We start from the raw sequence: 18,857 nt of genomic DNA on the forward strand, positions 1-18,857 counted from the left end.
TGACAAAAACAATTGGATATCATTTCACATAGAGGTTCTGGGAATTATTAATTATTTTGATTTTAGTGCCAGAGTATGAAGCCTTCCTCTGTGGACTCATTTTTCATTTAGGTTTTTCTGACATCTACTAAGTGATTTCTTGCTCTTTTACAGTTCTGCATTATCAATTTATGCTACATGGAGGCACGTGGTCAGCATTAGTAATGCCTGTCTTTATGCAACAGGGGGCACTATTTCAACACAATAAATATGTTTCCAGTCTTCATTAGCAAACAGGTACTAGATCATTTATTTAACTGTTTGCATGATGTATGTTGCTTGCTTTACAAATACAGTTTTTTTTTTAATACAAAGCATTATATTATATATCATTATTTGAAATAAGAAAAAATAGATAAGAAAGACAAATTAGATAAGTGGTGAGATAAGCTAAGATAACGTATTTATGATTCACAGGGGGAAAAGAAAAGGCTATGAATATTTTTAAAAATAAAAATAAATACAAAGAGTTTAAAAACAATGACTTCACTACAAACCAAAGTTAAATTTAAGATATTTACTTACATCAAGCAGCAGGGTGAACAGAAAGTAGAAAAAACTGCAATAAAATGAAATAAGGTAAATGTGAAGACCCAACACTTCTAGGATTCAGTGATTAATTAAATGATATGTGTCTATATGAAAGTGAAAAATCTGCCTCCATTAAACAAACGATAACTATAATATAACTGTAATATGAGTGACAAACTGAACGTCCTACAAGCCGCAGCAGCATCCACCGGTCTGCAGGTGTTGATATGTTGGGCGTCAGTCGTCAACTATCAAAGTTTTGGGATGGAAATTATTTTGGACCAATCGCGGTTAAGCTTCTCACTTTAAGAGCCAATCACATTCCAGGTTTGTGAAATGGGCGTCGCCCAAAAAAAGAGTGCGGCGGTGCGGTGCAGCCTCCCCGACCGGCGAGAGTTCGGTTGAGAGGGTGCTGGATGGTGGGGGAGTACCACTGATGAGAGAGCGGGCGAAAGAAGGGACTGTTTTAGCACGGATTGGAGGATTATTTAATTTATCTACTGGACACTAATAAACACCTGGACGGGGTTTCTCATCTTCTGTGTGTGGTAAGTTCAACAGAGAAGCCCGGGCCGGTCATTTCATTGAGATGCAAGTGGTTAGCAACAGTCACCGTTACCGTTAGCTAGCGGATTATTGTGCCGTGACTTTTCAATGATGGAGGACCATCAGCTTTGCTAGTGTTAGCCGGCGCCGCAGAGCCAACGTGCTCTTTGTAGTAGTCTAATATCATCTTAAATGAATGTTTTGTTACACGTATCTGTGGTAGAAGTTTCATCTTGAGGAGATATCGTGATTCGGTGTGGTCATTGTCCGCCTGCTTTTATCCCCACCCAGACGTCTTTGAGCCACCCACACCCATGATGGGATTTTGCCTGAGGAGACTGCTCAGTCCATCCCTAAAACTCTCCTTTGCATAGAAATTACACTATTTTAGTCCACCTTATATCTGCTTAAAGTAACACAAGCGCTAACGTTGATTTATTCCCGCACTTGTGTTTAATTGGTCTGTCGGAGGTGTCGAGTCCTTGTAGGCATCTTTCCGGGCGGGTGGGATATGAAGCACAGCACGCCAACTTTGAGCTAACGTTAGCAAGCTAACCTAGCCGATGCAGCTGTTTGGCCCAGCCGGGGAATATCACTCCATTGTCACAACTAACTGCAATTTCTTGACCCTCCTCTGTTGAAATGACCCGCCGGAGGTACACTGTGCTACATATCCCCGTGGTGTGGCGCTGAAGGCGGGATGAAAGTTGCTGTTTTCCCAGCTTAAAGTCAGGGGATGCAGTGACACGGCAGCCAGCAGCCACACTGATCCCCCCCATCCCTTGACCTGACCCAGATTCGTTTCTAACCAGCGCCTGATTTAAGCATGGGACTTGATTGTAGGTTAAATATCTCTGAGCATCCACCAGCTGATCTTGTCTCAGATTAATAAGAAGCAGGCTGGAGTGGTGCTTTTGTGTCATGACTTGTCCGTGCATCAGCTGCTGAGGGCATCAAGTACCGAGTTTTACAAAGTGGCTGTCCTGTCACTCTGTGGAAGTGTATGCTTTTTATAAATGATGGTGTGATTATGGTCTCTATTGAATAATAAAGCAAGCATACAACCACTCACCTCTCATTTTGTATTACATGTTGGACTGCAACTAATGATTACTTTAATTACAGATTAATTCATCATTTGTTCTATAAAATGTATGACAATGGTGAAAAATGCCCCTTTTCTTCATATAATCAAATCAAATAAGACAAAGAAAAACAGCAAGTCCTTTCAAATGAGATGTTGTGTCTTGCATTTTTGTTTGAAAAATGAGCTTAACAATTAAAAGATCATTAAAATAGTTGTGGATAAATTTTCTGTCAGTTGACATATCCATTCCAAGATTTTTTCCCCTGAAGTAAATACAAATTATAACTAAATTCCTGCCTTATTTTTTATTACACAACATAACCAGGGTTTCCCTTGACTGTTGAGGATGCTCAAATGGTGAAGTAACTGTTCATGTGGGTTGCACAGGGATGGAGGTGTAAAGGCTTGAAGCTCACAGTTTGTGTGGGCCAAACAACTCCTTCTGGAAAAAATGCAGAGCTAAAGCAAAGAAAATACAACAAATTAATCATACAAAAATACATTTATCTCATTCGGTCAGAAAAAAAAAAAAAAATCTACGTAACAGGTGCTCCCTCTCATGTTCATTCTGTCACTGTGCTCAAGAGATGATGATTCAGAAGGATCTGCTATTAATGCTGATTGAGACACAAGTCTTGTGTTTTATGCTCAGTCACCTTTTTTTCTTTACAAGATGTTTACCTTTACTGTATACACACACATATGCACGGACAGGGTTCTCAGATGACCCACATTATTCCACTTGTAGTACTGTAACTACTTTAATAGAAGGTTAGCCATCACAAATTGCTGAGTGATGACAGGCAAACAGCAACCACCATGGATGACTGTGGGGAGCTTTGACACCTGTCAGTTAATCAGAGATGCCCTGAAATACACTTGTTATTATTAAACCTTAATATCTCCTCAATGAAACAACAATAATGCTCCATAAGGCAAACAGGTGACAGAAATTATTGCAGTAGCTAGTGAAAGAACCGGAGGAAATATGAGGATTTTGTTTGTTTTATGAAGGATTTCAGTTAAACACAGTCTGAGTTTTTTTTTTAGAGTCAGCATTTAGCAGTCTCTAGAGAAGCAACGTTGTTCTGAAAGCACTTTACCATCAGCTTCAACATTCAGCTGTATTGATTGTAGCTTGGCTGAATCGATGTCTTACCTGAAATGGTCAAAATACTAGTCATGGTGCTACCACACAACAGTTAGATCTAGTCTGCGTAGTTTGGTATTAAGGCTTGGTGATATGGCAAAATAGATATTTGTATATATAAATAATCAGAGATTATCTCTCAAAGATCGTTGGTTACAATTTGGCTATTGTGGTCAATTTTCCAATAAAGCAACAGGACCTGCTCTAAGCCAATATTTTATATGATTGCATCAGGTTTGACATTCCTGTGTGGATATGCTACCCATTAACAAATTCACAATTGTTTTTACTGAAAATGTATTCTGTTGTGATAAGAATTGATATTGTGATATAAAAGTACATGTTCTTTGATAGAGGATTCTTTCAGTTTTCCCACTCAAATAGAGCTGGCCCCTAAACATCAGTGATATGAGTCAAAATCATGGAAGCCCCCAAGGTAGACAGTATTTTTTGAAGCTGCTTCATTTTACACAGAGCAATATATGATGACAGCATGGCACGTTGTTAACTGTACAAACCCTCCCAAATGACCTAACTACAACCGTACTGTACTGTAATGGAAATTGAGAAAGGAGATGGAAATGAAGGGCAGTTCATTCCTGTTAGCTGCTTTGATGCTTTCAGCTCTGATGCTGAATGTTAGCACAGTCAGATAAACCACTTTGGATCCAGATGCAGGTACAACCTCCTATAGTGCCGTTTGGCATCTCCAGATTGTATACAGATTGTTCAGATCTGTCCATTTCAATTGTAGCAGTTTTTTGTTTTTTCAGATAATCATCATACTTTCTCTCCTCCCTACAGGTGACCTTGTGTGTTCTGCTTCTGGTTTCCAGCAGCAATGTCGCAGAGGAGCGGGCAGGAGGACCCGGAGCGGTACCTCTTTGTGGACCGCGCCGTGGTCTACAACCCGGCCGCACAGGCCGACTGGACTGCCAAGAGGCTAGTATGGATCCCGTCAGAGCGCCATGGCTTCGAGGCTGCCAGTGTTCGTGAGGAGCGAGGTGACGAGGTGGTGGTGGAGCTGGCAGAGAATGGGAAGAAGGCGGTGGTCAACAAGGATGACATCCAAAAGATGAACCCGCCAAAGTTCAGTAAAGTAGAGGATATGGCTGAATTGACCTGCCTGAATGAAGCGTCTGTGCTTCATAACCTCAAAGACCGTTACTATTCCGGCCTCATATATGTAAGTATTGCATATGTAGTGTACAACTTCTAATCATTATCTTTCACTTTTAAAAAAAAAAAATTAGGGTCTGTTTCATCATAGTGATTTATCACTTTGTAAGCACAAGAGGAGATTTATTAACCCCTAAACAAATACTAACTTGGTGATAAATTTCTTCTTTGTCTGGCTTGACTTACATGAACTAACATTGGGAAGCACAGTCGGTGGATATTGAGTTATAATGTAGTGCATATTACTGCATTACTGAATTACCCCCATATTCCTTCACTCATATGGTCTAAAACTGGAAGCAAGTAATGTGCAGTGTCTTAAAATGAACAGTGGTGACATGACAAACATCAGCGTAAAATGTACGTAAATTGCTCATCAAAACATCTTCATATCTTGTCCATAGAATTTCATACTTGAGCCTCTGAATTCAAGAGACTAAGAAACACATTTCCTTCAATGAACAAGCCATCATGTCCTACATAAGCTGCCGATTTCCCCTGTGATTATGACCCACTTAGTGACATGCATTCCTGGAATAGCCCAGACTGAGAGCTTGTGGGCCACCTGAGACTCCAGGGAGGAGGCAGGGGCTGAGGGCTTCACACTCAGAGGCCTGGTCACAAAGACAGAAATGAGCTTGGCTAAACTCGATTTTACTTTGGGCAGATTATGAAAAGGATGGTTTGTTTCCTTATTCAGTCATTTTGCTCCTTTACGCATTTGTTAAATGATTAGGGTATAGAGAGTGGAACATCTCTCCACTCATTAAAAGATTCTTATGAAGTAATATCAGGAGATTGTCTGAAATAATTTACATCTTACATGTACGTACATTTCTTTCCTTTTAGGTCTGAGGATTATATTAGGTTTTAAGGGAAATTAGTTGCTGTTAAAAGTATTTTGTGGTTTTCTGCCTTGGCCATGGAGATGGAGTTTAAGAAGCTTTATGGATGAAGTCATGACGTTTGAAAGGTTTTTGAAGACATGATGTATTCTCTGTGTTGATGAGGCATGATTACATCACTGTCATCATTCAGTAGATGGTCCACCAAACCATCAGCATAATGGCATTATGTCTCTCAGTGGAATAATTATGGAAAGAATCCACTCACTGGTTTTCTTACTCTGTTGGGATTCAAAGCACCTGTGATATTCAGTTTATACCAAGAAATGTTTGGCATTAGTGATGGTACTTTGATATTTTACCCACTTTGCTTGACCTTCATTATATATTCTGATTTCCTACATTTCTTTGGTACTTTTTGATAATCATTATTATGTCGTATGGATATGTTTAGGGCTGCAACCAATAATTTACATAAATATTGATACACATGACTATTACAGTATGTTCTTGATTGGTCAGTTACTTGTTCAGTCTATAAACTGTCACAAAATTGTTAAAAACTGATCGAAGCCCAAGGTGATATCTTCAACTTGCTTGTCTGATCTGCTGTCTAAAACTCAAATTCAATTTAACATCATCGAATATGTGGATAACCAGCAAATGCTCACACATAAGAAGCTGGAACCAATGAATTTTGCAAAAAAATTACTGGACAATTAATTGATTATGATCATTGTTGCAGATGAGCCTAATTTTTTAAAAATTATGTTCTGAATTGAACCATACTGCAAACTGTTTACTGTCTACTCACAGTTGCTGCACAGTGCACACTGTTAAGTGAATCCAACTTTTGAGTTTGTTATCAGTAGTAAACATTTATCTTATTGTTCATCATTGGTGTGATTTTATACACTGATTATTACTAGCAAAGCAGAGGATACAGACAGTCAGGGACATCCAGTTCAGAGAGGTCCAATGCAGACAGATCCAGCCCAGAGAGACCCTGCTAAAGGAGATCCAGACAACAGGGTAGTTGTTCCTCAGATCCAGGTTGAGACAACAGGTGTGTTTTTTATACACTGAGGTATAATAAGATTAAGATAAAGATATACGTAATAGTAAGAAAAAAAACATGATGACAACAGGATTTCCTGGTCTTTTCTGAAATATCTATTTGCAGTGCCACTTTTATAGAATTGGCTTCTTCTGATTTATAATAGAAAGTTAATGTCAACATTAAACAAAAGAATTGTATGGGATTGTATCGTATCGTACCCAAACCAGATTGAATCGAAACGTACCGAATTGGAATCGAATCATATCGAATCGTTCCATAATAAAATGAGTCTTCCCTGAATCGTATCATAGCTCATGTATCTAGATACATATCGAATTGTCTTATAAGGGAGAGATGCACACCTCTAATAGATAAATATACTTATAAAGAACCTCACAATGCACAATTTTAATACAGAAGAATGGCACCAGAATGGCAACAGAATCAAAACCTAAACTGAATAATCTCCTTTGATGTTTTATATGTTTTTCCTGGTGTTTTTCAGTATTGTGGCTCGATATAACATTTAACCACTGTGTTATTAATGTGATGTATTTTAGGTTGTGACCAGGCTAGTTGTAGCTGTGAGAGCTCTGCCATGTGGTCAGTGTCTACTGATGGCTCCCTGCCAAGACACTGCTTGGTCTGTTTGTATCTTCTGAGGGCAGAAGCTGTTTGCCACCATATTAGAGCAATACTGACCTTACTGTAACCGTGACCTTACAAGACTTTTTAAGGGAACATTTGTACGATAAATAATTGAGGTAATCTCTTTGTAGAGCTTAAGTTGATAGTCAGTTCCAGATTCTTATCCCGAATGTGTTGCAGCAAAATGCTCAATTTTTCCTACACAAACTACAGCAGTGCAGTCATCAAGCTCAAATAAGAAGAACATCTTTGTATTTTCAGTATTTTCAGAGGGCTTTTAATGTAGAAAGAAGTGACCCAAGCCCCATCTCTGAGCTCAGGGAGGCCTCTGCTGAGTCACACTGTAACCAAACTGCCTTAACAGAGTTCTTTGTGCTCACTGATAAGCAACATCTGTCTGCTCAAATAACTGACATTTTTTTCAGTTTTGCTGTCAGAAAACTGATGTTGGATTAACAACTAATCCATCTCAGCATTTGAGTGTTTTTGCTGTATCTGCAGGGTCAGACATGCCTTTCATTCATTCATTCATTACCACCTTTTCATTCCTCCTCAAAGCCAGTGTCCCCAAGTATGAAGCTGATAAATGACTCTTAATAGCTACTACTTTTGAAGATTGCTTGACCTTTTAATTCAGGCAAGCATAGCATAGTGCTGCCATTACCTCTCTGATGACTTCCCTCCACAGCTCACTCACAGCAGGAGCTGGATGTAAAGGTGATAATCATGCTATTAACTTGTTGACATTATAACAGAAAAGAGAAAAGAATCAAGAAGGAATTTATGGACTCAGGGGGCTCCAGACCACAGTCCCACAGTCAAGATACGGGAAACTTCTTTTACCCAAAACATGTTATATATGTGTCATGCCCAGCTTTCATCTTAGCATGGTTGACCAAATATGGTTCAACCCAGTGGCTCAGGAGAAAGGAGGACTGGATTAATAATGATGTGACTCTGATGTATTATTGAATGCAGGCCACTGTACGCTCATCTTTTGTTGCGCTGGTGATGCAGAGTCATCATCCTGAACAGGATGTTTGGCAGCTCCAGGCTGAGAGCTTTATGTTGATACATGTGTGCCTTGTGTGTGGCACAAGTCTTACTGGAGCATGGATCTCTTTGTGTCAAGGTTTTTTTGTGGCTGTAAACAATCTTCCTCTTGAATGTCTTTTATCAAGAAAATAAACATCAGGCCTGTTCAAGAATTTTTTTTTCTTCCACATGCTGATCATGTTATAAGCCTTTATCTTCACATGGTTGCTTCACTAGGCTACATTCACATCTTGACAGTGAGGCTGCACAGCCACAGCATTAGAAATCATAACTAATGGTAATTACAACATTTCATCCAGCCCTTGGCTTGATGGTGATGCTTGCAGGGTTTTCTCTAGTCTGCGTAGAGGTGAATACTTAAAACCCCAACTCAGTGACTCATGCATACCAGTTTCTTTCCAACATCACACTCCCCTGTTAACACATTATGAGAATAACTTTGCTTAATGGAGGCACCACAAGATGTCTCCAACTGTAATTCCTTAAAGGTTATTTTCATTTAGTCTTTTAAGTCGTTTTTTGCTTGCTTCTTGTTCTTCTTCCTTGTTACACTTAGCAGAGTAGTTCCTCTCAGCTGTTAGAGCTGTTTGAATTTAGGTTAGCTCCCTGTCGTAAGCAGTGAAAAGCATGCAGTGGTGACAGGTTGGTCCTTTTAATCAAGTGCCATTGAGTGAGATTAAGAGCACCTCAAGATTTAGAGCAAATACATAGCCACGAGAATCTTCACAGTCTGGGCACTTTCGAAAATAATTAAAATGGGTTATGTGAGGCAATGCATTTCTTAATTTCCCTCGAAGTCGGAAAACATACTTTCTAGGTTTTAAAAGGCATGGTAAAAGCCTAGTTAGCCCAGTTATGTCAGAATGGAGGGCACTGATTCATGCCATAGCAGAGACCCCAGAAAATTTCCCCTTTTCCCATTGAGAGAAGCTGAGGCCCTGTTGCTAAGCACTGCTTGGTTCACAGACATTTATTTGGACATTTCCGGAGGACTGGGAACCCTTTCAACTGTGTCAGAGTTCTCCTCTGTTCACTATAGTTTCTCTGGGTTTCGGGCTCAGGGGTGTACTGACCATCTCAAATCCACTTCTCAGCTCAAAATAACCCCCTTTATGTACTCAAAGATTCATATGTAGTGCAGCTATCAGTAGATATTGTTGATTGTAGTGGTAATGTTACAGTGAGTAGACATTCCTTTGTGCGAACTCTGCATTTTTGAGAAAGGAATGAACCATCACATGCTGGCTAGTTGGTGGTCTTGTTACGCCTGGTTGTGTAGTTGTCCAACCCCTTACCCTCAGAGCCCGATTAATCCCCCAAATATCTCCTGGGGTCCACCATCAGGGACAGCCAGCTGAGTCAACCCTCTCCCCTGTGCCTGCGGCCCATGCTGGGGCAGGAGCACTGATCTGTCTGCCTGGCACTGAGGCCCACCGTAGGGATTATTATGCCTGGGAAGGGGTTATTATTGGCAATGTTTCTATATTCATGCAGCTGCATGGAGTTCAGTTTTTTTACAGGCAGTTACAGTTAGCAAGGTGTGAGTATTGGCTTCAATAATCAGTAATGTAGGACAATGTTACTGCTGGTGATTCCAAATATCTTTGTGTGGCCAGGTAACGACACAGAGCTGTGTCTAAAATCTGTGCACATGGGAAGAGGTGGGGAGAGGGGTTTTGATGGCCATCTGGTGACATTACATCCCACTGCAGCACCACGTGACCACCACCACTGACATCCTTCGAGTGTGCTACTAGTATATATGAATTTCTGAGAGGGTTATTAGCAACTTTGGACTACATGACTAGCAGCAGAGTGAAGGTTTGGGCAAAATGGAATAAATTCATATTGTCATAATCATGTTAATTTCAGCTATTTTTTTTTTTTTTTACAACAGTAGTCAAAGTAGAGCTGCAATGATTAGTTTATGAATGTCAATCAAATACATTATGTTCAGAGGTGGAAGTAGAAGTACACACATTTTTTACTCTAGTAGAAGTACAGATACTTGTGTAAAAAAGACTCTGGTAAAAGTAGAAGTACTGATTCAACTTCTTTACTCAAGTAAAAGTAAGAAAGTACAGGCTCTGAAATACACTCAAAGTGTAAAAGTAAAAACCTTCCTCTGAAGGGAATTTCTACCGGCCATTTCTGTGCAAAGCTAACTGAACCTCCCATCATCCATGTTGCTGCCTTTGTCACTACTCACCTTTTCTCCCCATTTGAGTCTCTCTCTCTGTCTGTTTCCATCTTATTGCGTCTCCTACATCGCTTCATCTTGCTATGTCTGCTGTGCGTGATATGCACTGATAGGTTGAAATCGGTCTTGTGATGTTGGGAAGGCGGCGTGCCATGACGCAAAATAAAAATAATTGATAATTGCCTTTTTAGATGCATTAAAACAAAAGAAATGAGCCTCTCCTTCAAAATCTAAGGAGTAGAAAGTACAGCTAGTAGTGTTAAAATGTAGGGAGTAAAAGTAAAAATTTGTCAGAAAAATAAATACTCAAGTAAAGTACAGATACCTGAAAAAGTATTTGTCAAGCAAAAATGTCAAAAATGTGCTGCTTTTTGTTGTCATTTATAATAGTAAATAAAGAGTCTTTGGATTTTGGACAGAAGAAGCAAACTCGATAAATAATGATGTGACAAACAATGACATGTTTTTGTGTGTTTTACAAGACCAAATTCCTACAATTCCAAAAACCCAAAGTGATAGAATTTAATTATCCAGCCCTGGTTGTGTATTTTCAGTGCAGTAAGACTGAAATGTGATTTTGGGCTATCAGATGACAGATATGTGTTTTGTATGTGTGAATGTGTTTTGTGAGCTGCCAGCTAGGTGACGGTTGAGATGTGTTTGTCAGAGGTCTTTCACACACATGCACCCGCTCTGCTCCCACAGCATGCTTTGGCCATATCACCATTTTTCCAGTTCAACGACTGGGTTAGCAGGCCCTGGGCCCCTTGCAGCCCACTGGCCGCCACAGACAACACAATTAAAAGAATGTGTGGCCTCGCACAGACATCAGAAAGCTGAGAAAAGAGGAAGGGATGCAACAACTAAAAGAGGATGGTCAGGATGAGAGAAGAGACTAAAGAGCAGCAAGAACTGGTCAGCAGAGGGAAGAGACCAAGACTGTGAACACCCTCTTTGACTGATGACTGGATAGATGACAGCGATTAATCCAACTAAGAAGTTTTATTTGCATGATATATCAAGACTTTTGATCCCAGTCATTGATGGTATGATTCAAAAAGCCTTAATCCACCGGCGTCTGATGTATACTCCATGCAGTGTTCCAGCAGAGGCAGTAGACATGTCAGGGATTAACCCTGTCCTGGCCTGTCTGACTACATGTCTGTCTGCATTATACAGCTGAGGGAACGATGTAATGTTTTGGATTAATATCACCACCCCTTGGCTCTGACTCTGGAGTCAGTCAAACACTGTCTGGGTAAAAGTGGCAGCAGTTTCATGCACAGAAAAAGGAGATGGAAAATGGCCACATATCAGGAGGATTAGTGAGTGGAGCAAGACTCTTAAATACTGTAGGATACTTTTCAGTGTGCCAGCAACCTGCAGGCGTGCAGTTTCCTTGAATTCATAATCTGCAAAACACAATGGGCCTCATGTAAGAACCACCCGTACAAACAGATTTGTTCATAAGTGGCACAAGTGATTCAAGAGAATTTGCAACATTCATAAATATTTATAGTATTTTCTCTTTGGTATGCCCAAAATTCATGAGTGATCCTGACCTGTCAAATGAACAGTGTAGACTCCCAGCCTTTATCTGGAGGGCAAAGATATGCTCATTTGACCTGAAATAATAAGGCTTTAATAAATTTGGAGTTTACACATGATACAAAAATAAATTGTTACTGTAACTAAACTGTATCAAACTAGATTAACTCAAACAAAGTTAATGCTACAAGTGTTTTGTTTTTTTTTGTTAGATTTCGGGATTTTATCAATGTATTTCTGTACAGCAAGTTCAGTAGTTGTAAAATGTGTTGCACTTCACCTTAAACTTCACATGCCATAGGCTATAATACTCTCATCTAAAGTCTCGGTGACTTTCATGTCATGTTTATCGCCTCTACTTTGCTTTAGAAAAACGTTTTAGCATACTGTATTTCTGAATTGTCTCAGGTAACAGTCCTGTCTTTGCTTTTATACTGTCCATTTGGTGCTCAGAATATTCAATGAATAGTCAAATATTATAAAATATTAACTGTTGTTTGATGAATAAACAGTGAACCATGTTTTCCTTTCTTTTTATAGACATACTCCGGTCTCTTCTGTGTGGTCATAAATCCCTACAAAAACCTGCCCATATACTCAGACAACATCATTGAGATGTACAGGGGCAAGAAGAGGCACGAAATGCCGCCTCACATCTACGCCATCTCAGAGTCTGCATACAGATGCATGCTACAAGGTAAGTGTTACTGCTTCTCATCTACCTTACTGCACCTCACATACAAGGTATTTTTACATACAGAAATGACCACATTCACTGAAATGATGGCTTGTTATTAGTGTTCAGAAATCTAATCATCTCTCTAGTCTCTAATCATTAATGATGTTTTCTTGCCTAAAATACATTTGTGCCAATATGTTGTCATTTGATCTGTATATACCATGTTAACCTGCACATTTTTATCCTGAGTCCCATCTTCTTTGATGTAATTTGTCACGCTGTCTTATCTTCAAGAAGACCAATAATCTAATGGCTCCATCACGTGGCACTTTTTTTAATCAAAATTGGAATTTTTTCCAGTAATTTGAGGAATGCCCAAACAAGGCCAAAATATGTAGAGGAAAGCTAGACATGTGACTACGACGTGAATTCACCTACAAGCTTGCAGTCAAGTATTTTGGATGACAACACCATGAAAATCGACATAGAATTCACATTTTTAAGTCGACTCAGACCTTCATACAGTCAGAACATTAACTTTGTTATTTTCAAGCATCTGTCTCTATTCATCCACGCAAATATCACTAGTGTCTTAGCTCTGATCATTTTTATGCACATCTGTTGCATAAAATTTATTGAGGTTACATACTTTCGTTGTCATTCATTAACATAAAATCTTGTAAGTGAAGGCGGACCACTCAGAATGATGTCTTCAAAGATTCTTGCATGGTCGATGGCAAGCGTCCAGGCTCTATGAGCAGTGACTGACTGGGTTCAGACCAGCGAGAACAGAGAGGGTGACCCCATTGTGCTCGACAATAGGTCCTTTGTGTTACTGCGAGGGCCGAACCAGTGGGGGTGGTAACAAACTGGACAGTCCAGTCGGTCCTTTTAGGCTTTGCTTTCCCCATGTTGGTACACAGAAGGAAGTTTGGGTTGTGTCAACATGCGTTTGATGATACCTCTGCTTTCTTTACACGAGAAATTCTTTCTTGAATGACAGTTGCAAGACTTTTTTTTTTTTTACTACATGAATGTTCAGATTATTTATAGATATCAACACCTTCTAAACTTTAGTGTGAAGATGCTTGTTTTGATGATGATTTAATGGTATTATCTTGTAACCGCTGATGATGTTCAACACAGATACATGGTTTCAGTAGTAGCCTTGTTGTGGCTGTTGTGGAGCTCAGCTGCTGCCAGCTCGTCGTTTGTTGTTGTCACCTCCTCCTCTTTTCTGCACATCCTCTATTCTCCGCACATTTGTGTTTCTACATGACTGGAAATGGGTACATGGGGGCAGGGCTGGGAGACCTGTCAATTAGTGATGCGTTGATTTCAACACATTTGTGAGTTTTCTTATTTTTTGAAGCAATGACCTCTGCCCTAAAGCTTTTCCAAGTGCCCCATGTATTTACTGTATGTCTTGGTGTACACAAGCCTGAGCGGAGAATTTTAATGCACTGCTATAACCCATTTTCAGTCGTATCAGAATTAACAGTGTTGTGGTTGAAAAGGAGGTTTGTAGGTTGGAGATTAGTGGAGGCCAGCTGCTGTTCAGCTGTGGCCCTGAGCATTTCAGCAACCTGGTTATTATAAGTGGAAATCCAGTTGTATACAGTAGATTAGCACTGGTGTTTTCTTTTCTCTAACAGGGCAGTGAAGTCACTGTGCGGCCAAACGCTTTGGCAGACATCATTACATTTCTTGTGTGTCCCTACCCACTAGCAGATGCAGACATGCAACGCTTTTCAAAATGTTCAATCACTGGGAAAATAAGACAACTACTTAGTCTGTGATCGCGTCACATGTGCATAATAAAAGGCACATATCGTGTATCCCTACGTTTAAAGGTCCAGATTATAAATAAATTGATTTTTGAGCATCAGTTTTTGACTCATAAATAAACTTTCTTTCTTACAAATTGGACCTTAAAGTCATTTATCAAGAAAAATGTTCCACACATTCACTGTTTTTAGCTTTTCTGAGTTTTATATGCTTGTAAGTTGCATATCTTAAGGTTTTAGTTGGACAAAACATGCAATTTGAAGATTACCCATTAGTCTCTTGAAACTGTAATGACCATGTTTTCACATGATTAATTAAACATTTTATTTAATTGTTGTTTGTTGCTCTAGTCCAATACAATACAACCAAACATATTAAACGGACTACCAAAACAGTCTGCCAAAATTTGACAATTGTCAACTCACAATTACATTATCTCAAGTTTTATGTCACCATATTGCAAAAAGCTGTCCCAGTCCTCTCAGAATGTTTCATTAAATTTCACAGATTAATATCAAACCCCTTCACACTTCATGCTAGACTTTGCAGTGTCAGCTGGCATCTGAACAGTAAATAACACTTGAGACAAATTATTTGTTGCCTTTGATTTATGACCTTTGGAGCAGAACAGATTGGTGAATCATATTTACGGCTGAAGGGTGTCTAAACCTCACCGGGATCTGTTAATTACCATAGCATTGCTGTGAAGCCAGTCAGTGCTCATGTGGGAGGTTATATGAGGTGTTGCCTAACAAAGAAGGGGTGTGTAAGCAGACCTCTAGAACTTACTGCACATCTGTCATTGATTAGTGGTCCAGATACTTTACATAATTGCCCCCGCTGCTCAGCCGATGTGAAGTCACTGACGCACAAGAATCTAATTTTATCATATCTGGAAATGTGTTTAAAGAAAATGCTGATGCTTGCTTGAATGAAAACATGTGTTAAAGGGCCGGTCATGTCAGCAGTGGCGATGGATTCCAAAGTGGACGTGCATCAACAGCATTGAACGTGTCCCTAGGTGGGGTTTTGAAACAGGTGGTCTTTGTTTCAGTGGAAATGGAGAAAGACCCCCTTCTTGTGTGTCTCCCTGGTGTTTAATCAGGGCATTAGGTCAAGTCCAGCTAGATCCATCTTAGCTTAGTGAGGTTTTCTCAAAGCACTGCTCTTTGATTTCTCTCATAGATGTCCATTTTATCAACAATGAACAAAGCACTTCTCGTCTCACATATCAGCAGCATTACTGATATTGATAAAAGATTAAATGACTTGTTTAAAGAATGCAAAGCATGCTTCATGAAGTTTCTGGTGTACATTGTAATCTATACTGTCAGGAGCTTGGGAATGTTTATAATGGCACAGCATTATGCTCTCAGCAAACTATGTCTCACCTGGCACCGATGAGGTCTGTAGCAATTGCTTTGATGACCTTTTGAACCGAGACTTGATGTCAGGCTCTTTCAACTTCACACCTCCTCCTGGGCACACCACAGCATGTTAAGAACACAGGGATTTTTAAAAAAAAATTTTTTAAAAGCGATGCACCATATTTAAAAACAATGCCACAAGGAGCTGTGTATGAGAGACACATTTACAATCACTGAAGCTATTGTTCTTCCTAAAAAACAGCAGGAGCATATGCATTAGTGGACAGTGAAAGTAAGTAACTGGAGGAGAACTCCAGTTTTATTTGTAATGGAGCCAAATGAAGATTGCAGTATAACCTTAAATAGTACCAGCTTAGTTCTTCTGTATCCCCTTCAAATAAAACAGTATGGTTGGGAGGACTATTTTACAAAGTGATTTCACAAAATATTGACATAATGAGATTTTTGATAAATAATCATCAGGAATATGGATGTAACGACTAAGTGGGTAACAGTCTGGTAAGTCCGGAAAATTACATCACTTAGCGTGTCGGACATCAATTGGAGTATCGGATATCCGCACAAGTCCAATATGGGCAGTTTAAGAGATATAAAGTCACACATCAGAATAATGATTTAATATCAGTATATTGCCCAGCCTTATAGTGACCAAAGATGAAACATCTGTTTTTAGATTGTAGCTTGATGTAGCTGATTGGTGGAGCATATTTTGCCTCCATCCATCATAACAATGCTCAGATGTGGATCTGCAGAACATATACCTTTATGGTTATTATCACCAGATGCGAAATGATTTCTGGCAGACTTTATATTAGTCTCAGATATATCTGTCTGTCCAAACTTCACCTGAGGGCTGTTTCAGCTACTGGAAGGGGTTCGGCGTTATGGGCTAGTATTTCATTATACAATTTTATGAGCCAAAGTAGATTTTATTTCTGCTTTGTCTTTCTTGTTCCTTAAATATATCACCTTCAGCAAGTCTCATTTTCCCATTTGCACTCAATGATTTTCCATCCTTTCCCTCCAGTCACCTCTATTTGGCTGCCACACTACCTGTCACCACTGATTTATTTTGCACCTGATGTAGATATTAATCTCAGATTTTTATGAACAATTTACTAGACCAGTTTCTTATCCTCAGTTTGCATGAATACCTTGAATAATAATCAAAATTCTTTTTTCAGTGTTTCTCAAACACAGTTAATCTCCCGATCAGATTTCATTACAGACTTTCATTCTCAGAATTGTTCCACATAGGAAACCAAATACTCTGGATCTCCTTTGCATTTGTTTCCATCTGTAAATCCCTGGCTGAAACGTCAGCTCCAGCTAAACCCACACCAGAGGCCTTTGCAACTATAGCCCTAAAATGGGTGGTGTGAAATGATTGACTACTTTGACTTTTGAAAACTTCCTGACGCATACCTTTGTTTCAAGGGATAGTCCAATCCCAGTAAATAAATGGTTTTCTTATATTTGGAAAGTGCAGTCAAAATATAGACAAGTATTGGTTCATGCCACTGCAAACATGACTTCAGCCTTCTTTTAATAGGCTGTAAAGACCCTTTGGTGCAGTATAACTGCGCTGAGGTGTTACACTAATAAGCAATCACAACCTCTAGTTTTCCGTGCCAGAAAGGACACTCAAGACACCCAGAATTCTTCAAAATCAGCACTGTTTAGGATTCTGTTGTTAAAATTGAGTTTCATGCCAACACCCCTGCACCATCCAAGTGTGCTGAGAAACAAATCCCATGATTGCCTTGTGGGATGCTTAACCCACCGCTTTATTTTAGTTGGAAAATTAAATATATGTGGTAGTCCATGCATGGTCATTATGCAGTTTCTTTGTCTGGTGTCGGTCATCACAGCCCTAAAGCCAGTGTTACATCATGTCTGAATGTATGCCTAGATTTGCAGGGTTGCATTCATTTCCAAATGATTATGTAAGATTATATGGTGTTGAAAAATCTTGACAATAGTTGTGATATCTGTGGACAGTGATCATTGTAGGATAGTGCTTCTTCAAACATTTTTTTGAATGAAACAGCCACTGACTCTGAATTTATTTTAAAGACCCAACACAAACACACCAATAGTCCACTGACACAGGTGATTTCAGTTGTGTTGCCTGATTAGACCTCTTCTCAGGACTTTGTGGGCGTATACAAACTGTGCTCGATTGACATCATCCTTACCCCTGTCAGAGTGGGGCAACTTTCACTTTTTACAATTCGTGTTAGCCCATACATCTTTGTGATATCACACAATTCTCAGCATAGCTCCACCCAACCAACAAGCGCACATCCTCTTTAATAGTGCAGGTTTAATACACGTTGCTCCAGCACTAAGGAGATGTGTGTGGCTATGCAGGATTACTGATTGGGTAACACTTCTGACACACCTCTGACACACCCACCAAACTAGAAAATGTACCTCAGACCCCTCTGCATACTATTTCATACAGTTTCAAGAGAATATGTTGTTCAACCCAGAAACTGTACCAAAATTGTCCACACTGTTTCACATCAAATATGCCCCAGACTGGGTCTAATCAACCAGAGTAACTGAAAACAGCTGTATGGGTGTGCAAAGCTTTTAAGGGAGCATCTGCTATGGCTGCAAATTGTTTTGTAATAAATAATAATTAAGGTTTCCATTAGGAATAATTGTGTAATTCAGCTGTGCAATGGATGTGCTCTAACAAGGTTTGTTATAGATAGTTGCTTTATGTGAAAGAACTAAGTAATCAGTGGACAGAGCTGTATGATACTGAAGAGGAAACTACATAGTTGAGTGGACGCTCATTTACTGAAATTACTTTTATCACTGCTAGTTGATGACTTAAGTAATGGCTTAATGTACTGTGTGCACCAAAGCAAACATCACCAGTTATGTTATAGCTCCCCTTTGCTTCACAGACAGCATAAAGACAGAGCTCTATTTCCTCCTGTTAACGAGACAGCACCATGGTGCTCATGGATTTGTCTTCATTACCCTGAACATTCAGCTGAGGTGTTTTACTATAGACATCACTGTTGTTTTCTGGAGGTTTTGTCCCGCTGTGACAATTTTAGTAACAGCTCGATTAGCTTGCAGCTCTGGTTTCAGAG

At 39.5% G+C, this 18,857-nt stretch overlaps 1 protein-coding gene across 1 annotated transcript in view; it reads left to right on the plus strand.

Moving 5' to 3' along the window:
- The first annotated feature begins 1,051 nt into the window (after positions 1 to 1,051).
- LOC140999671 (myosin-10-like) overlaps positions 1,052 to 18,857 on the plus strand; it is a 57,338-nt gene continuing 39,532 nt past the window's right edge. Inside the window, exons 1-3 of the mRNA XM_073470194.1 lie at positions 1,052 to 1,118; positions 4,158 to 4,539; positions 12,430 to 12,586. Of these exons, the coding sequence (XP_073326295.1) occupies positions 4,195 to 4,539; positions 12,430 to 12,586 (502 nt within the window). The 5' untranslated portion in view covers positions 1,052 to 1,118; positions 4,158 to 4,194. The remainder of the gene's footprint in view (positions 1,119 to 4,157; positions 4,540 to 12,429; positions 12,587 to 18,857) is intronic.

The sequence above is a fragment of the Pagrus major genome, chromosome 1 (assembly GCF_040436345.1).
Source record: "Pagrus major chromosome 1, Pma_NU_1.0".
NCBI lineage: Eukaryota > Metazoa > Chordata > Actinopteri > Spariformes > Sparidae > Pagrus > Pagrus major.